Here is a 5,000-nt window from a genome sequence, read left to right as displayed (position 1 = left end):
TTCTTGGAGTCAAACCAAGTAACTATGGAATTATAGAAATCATGCACGATAGTATAATGAGTGATGTTCTCTCTGGAGTAGAGGAGTTTCGAGACTATGGAATTATGAAATCCATAGAAAGTGCATCAATGAGTGATGCTCCCTCTCTGGAGTAGAGGAGTTTCGAGACTATGGAATTATGAAATCCATAGAAAGTGCATCAATGAGTGATGCTCCCTCAGGAATAGATGAGTTTGAAGACCATTCTGGACACTCTATCACCACTGACTATGGAGTTACGAAATCCATAGAAAGTGCATCAATGAGTGATGTTCTCTCAGGAATAGATGAGGTTGAAGATCATTCTGGACACTCTAATGCCATTGTGACAAGTGGTTCTACGATTGTATCAAAAGTAGGAATGAGATCAACAAAGGACTATTCGGTATTTGACTTTGATTGTGAGTTGATGTTAAAAATGGTTTGACGAATGTATCAAAAGCAAGGATGACATCAACAAAGGACTATTCAGTATTTGACTGTCAGAGTGATAAGATCAAGGATGCAACATCTCATGAAAACAACATGACAAATAAATCTTACAAAAAGAACTACACAAATCCAAATGAGAATGTACAGAAGTCCCAAAACAGACATACAGATGCATGAAACGACAACAAGTCCAAGTAGATCCAAAAAAGCAACCAAAGAGAATAAGAGTAATGAATGAAGATGTTATGCTAAAAGCAATGCGATCTATATGCTGTAAGCATAGACGTATGCGATCCATTAACTTACATGACATCAAGGGCTATAGAGAACATGTCTGGCAAAAGAAAGGAAGCAGAAGAAATGAATACCTACTCACGAGACTGTCTTACTTTCTTGTAAATGATAAGAGAAGGCAAAGTTCAGGACAACAAATAAGGCCTCTTATAAATGAAAAAAGTATTTGCAATAATGCATATCGCATTATTATAGGATTATCACATGGCACATATTGGAATTTGGCTAATAAAGCAAAGTATGGAGTTAAATTTAACATTCATGAAAACATAGAAAGGTCCAAAATAAGAGCCTCAACGGTTGTGGCAACAACAATTTTGAAAGATTACATTTATAAAAATGCTTACCATAACCCCATCTATCAGAAATGCATCTTCCGATAGGTTTGACTAAAAAAGAAGTATTTAACTCTATTGGAGAAACACGGAGGCAAAGAGAGCATGCACCGGCATCTTTTCATACTTTGTATACTCTTGGAAAAAAAGCTTTGAACATGTTAAAATCCAAAAGAGGCAAAAAATATCAAAGTGCAACGATTGTGATGATCTAAAGCGAGCACTTGAGAGTGCAACATCTCCAAAACAAAAAGAAGCTTACAAAAAAAAGAGAGAATATCATCATGGACTTATTCGACATTCTAGAATAAAATATGCATTTTAAAAGGAGCAAGCTATTTCTCACCCAAATGAATATATGTGCGTTATTGTAGATAGTATGAATCAAAATACAACATTACCTCGATTCATTAACACTTCACCTACGCTACAAGAAAAATACTTTTTAAAGACACATCTATGTGGAATGTTAGTACACGGATTTAAGTTTTTTGCAGACATATGGATTGATTCCTTGTATCTACATGATAGCAATCAAGTTGTAACATCCGTTATGAAAGCAATTCACAATATACATGCAGAAAAAGATCGCCTATCAACAACTTTGAGAGTACAAGCAGATAATTACGGACGAGAGAATAAGAATGTACTCTTCTTTGCATTCTGCTCAATGCTAATCGCTCATAGAATCTTCAATGAGATTAAAGTTGGATTTTTGTTGGTTAGGCACACACATGAGGATATCGATCAAGTATTTAGCACGGTTTCAAGAGAGCTAAAACACAAAGACATGGAGATGATGGATGACTTGATAAGAAAATATGAAAGACAAGTTGATGACTGTAAGGAAGGAACAATATGCTCAATGGTTGAGAGAATGTATGATTGGAAGAGCTTTATTTTACCTTTCACACAAAAAGGTGGTGATACCTTGATAGATCATAGTGCTCCACACTATTTTCGTTTTTTCTTAAAAGATAAAAAACCAATGATGCAATGACAACACTATTCTCTTGATACAAAATGGGAACCTGAAGAACCTTACCCTCTCTTAACTTCAATCTCGAGCAAAGAAATGCATCCAACATAGACTCCTATAAAAAAATTCAACGAGAAATCCAAAGGTGAAATAGAAGGCTTAAAAGCTTTTATTACATACAAAGAGGAAATAATATGAAGAATTCCTAATTGTAAGCCTCTTGGAAAGAACACACTATTATTGTAATTAGCAAAACCTACCAATTGACATTTTTAAAATGTCGCGAATCCTCAATAGCATGATTTTTTATGAATTTAAACTAATAACTTAAATTTTTTAATTTTAAAAATACGATTCTTATAAACAAGAAATACAAATTTAGGATTTAATAGTAGTTTTTGCATTATTAGTACAACATTGTAAAGAGATTTTTTGAAATGTATTATGTGAAAATGACAGTGCCAGAAAGTAAACTGTTGATTCTCAAATGATATTTTCATAAAGTTTAACATTGTAAAGAGATTTTGAAATGTATCATGTGAAAATGACAGTGCCAGAAAGTAAACTGTTGATTCTCAAATGACATTTTCATAAAGTAAACTTTTCATTTGAGAAAGATTTTAAGAAATAGTCCACAAGTAGAAGTAGACATATGAGTCCAAATATAATGAAGTAAGTATTCAAATTACCTTTCTCGAACCTAGAGAGGATAGACGGTGCAAATCGGTCAGTTGATAGATAGATTGTCCTCAAATTTGAAAGATTATTGATCGGGATGTCTAGCCTTGATGCCAAGGTGTATTTTATCAATCTGAGTTCCTGCAACGCTGTTAATCTCCTCAAGCCGCTAAAATTCTGTTTAAGATCCACATAACACAACTCCAACTTTTCCAAAACTGGTAGCGAATCAAAACGGAATAGCCTTCCTGAAGTATCACAAGTGATGACTTTTAGTTCTGGCATGTAGCCCAACCTGGGTAGCTCTTCGAGCGAAAGATTATCTGCAAGAACAAGGTGCTTCAATTCGGAGCAGCTCGTGAGATCCAAAGTAGATTTTTGAATCAGTTGCTGTATTTTTGTCTTCCGCCTCCCCCAAAATCAGTTGCTCTTAGCACGAGCGTTTGCAGAGTTGTTAGACATCCAATGTCCCACTTCCTACATCTACATCCCTCTACTACCATCCGTCCCAGGTTCTCTGCTGTGTCCATCAGTCCCTCCTTCACTCCCTTCACTTTAACTGGTGGCCAGCCTGCATATTTCAGCTCTAAAATCCGTAGAGACGTCATGCCTTGCACGCTAACCTGCCACAATGCTTCAATACCATGATTATCCTCTGACGACCCAACCATGACAATCTTGACCTTGCTGCACCTGCGCTGCTTGCTCGATTTTTTCAGCCATTTCTTAGCTTCTTTTGATAACAAAACGATCCTCTGGATCTTACTCCACTCCACATCTTGGCAATATATTCCAGCATTCCATCTCTTACCCAACAGCGACTCTGAAGACGGACGGTACAACCACCTAGGGCATTCGACCACTACTTTCTGAGCAAACCAAATATAAAGATCGTGGATCTTCATTTCTTCTGAGGACCTTCAAATTCCAAGAGACCTGCTTTCTGTAGCTTAACTATCTACAAGAGAAACGATGCCCACAATCAGTAATTAAGAAACTCATGCCATATAAGATTAAGTTCTTCTTTTGAAAAAATAATGTCAATTGATGTGGCGGATGCCAAGTTCAGAATAGCACTTACTTTAGCACTCGTTAGCTCGGGCTCCATCTCATAGACTAGGCTCAACCAATCTACAGCCTCAGCAAAGTTGGCATCATTTACAGATACACACAAACACAAGGCCACATCCAAAAAGATTTGCCTCGAAAGATCATCAATTAGACTAGACTCGTAGCTGCTCTTGATAACCTCCCAAACTAGTTCTTCGGCATCACTTGGGAAGAAACGTCCAAGCAATTTAGAAAGGTGATTTTCATCTAGCTTTGTGCAACCCGAGTATTCTAAGTTCCTTTTTAATTCACCACCTAGCACAAGAGGGTTATAATTATCCTTGAACCGAGATGCTCGTACTATATATTGAGCAATCTCCCAGAAAAGGCATCAAGTCCGTGGAAGAGACATCTGAGCAGGTTATTGAAGTTGAAGAAATGGTGAAATTCAGTTGAGATCGAAAACAAGGAGAGACTAGAGGCTACTGGGAAACTCTTGCAAGTGTGAAACACTATGAATCCAAGGCCTTGTCTAAGGGTCTTTACAGACTCTCCCGCGCCCCACCCTTTGTTGCAGGGCTTGCTGCCACATTTAAAACGCTCATTGGATCCTTGAAAAAAGCAGGGTGCACAAACTTGGGCAGCCAAGACCCCCCTCCCAAGCGCATGGACGGGGGTTTACATTGTAACCTCCCATACCTTGCCACATCTTCATGGCAGTGTCTAATGTTCCTTGCCCGCCTTGGAGGGAAAAATAGCAACTTGGGCGGGCGAGGGCTTGGTCTATTAAGACCCTAAAAGTCAACGGGTTTCAAGTAACTTTTCTAAAAATTGTCGCAACAAATGACCTCAAGATTTAAATAAGGTGCATTCTACTACCTCCCAATAAGGTGCATTTTACTACATCCCAAGCAAAACACAGCGTAGGTCTGACTAAGCACACACACCATAGAGTGTTGCACCAAAGGTAAGAGCAACAAAAAGATGAGCGGAGGATGAATTCTATGAAAGGACAATGACAGAGCCCAATACCTATAAAAGCTCTCAAGCTTGAGAGATCTTTGTCATAGACCCACAACACCAAAAATTTTGCTTGCAAAAAGCAACAAGACTCATAAAGACCAAAGGAAGTTGCTCAAAATGTAAGGGGGGTGGTTGACATCTCCTAAGTTATCTACAAGTCTTGCTTCCTA

General features: G+C 37.8%; 1 protein-coding gene across 1 annotated transcript in view; it reads right to left on the bottom strand.

Annotated features, from left to right (window-relative positions):
* Nucleotides 1-3,202: 3,202 nt before the first annotated feature.
* The window catches only part of LOC147893027 (uncharacterized), a 5,842-nt gene continuing 4,044 nt past the window's right edge, over nucleotides 3,203-5,000 (bottom strand). Inside the window, exons 2-3 of the mRNA XM_087386834.1 lie at nucleotides 3,839-4,183; nucleotides 3,203-3,715 (exon numbers count right to left, since the gene is read on the bottom strand). Of these exons, the coding sequence (XP_087242960.1) occupies nucleotides 3,659-3,715; nucleotides 3,839-4,183 (402 nt within the window). The 3' untranslated portion in view covers nucleotides 3,203-3,658. The remainder of the gene's footprint in view (nucleotides 3,716-3,838; nucleotides 4,184-5,000) is intronic.

This window comes from Dipteris shenzhenensis, chromosome 16 (assembly GCF_047967505.1).
Source record: "Dipteris shenzhenensis isolate YYH24624 ecotype China chromosome 16, Dip_SZ_1.0, whole genome shotgun sequence".
Lineage (NCBI taxonomy): Eukaryota > Viridiplantae > Streptophyta > Polypodiopsida > Gleicheniales > Dipteridaceae > Dipteris > Dipteris shenzhenensis.
This window is presented reverse-complemented; position numbering and strand designations above follow the sequence as displayed.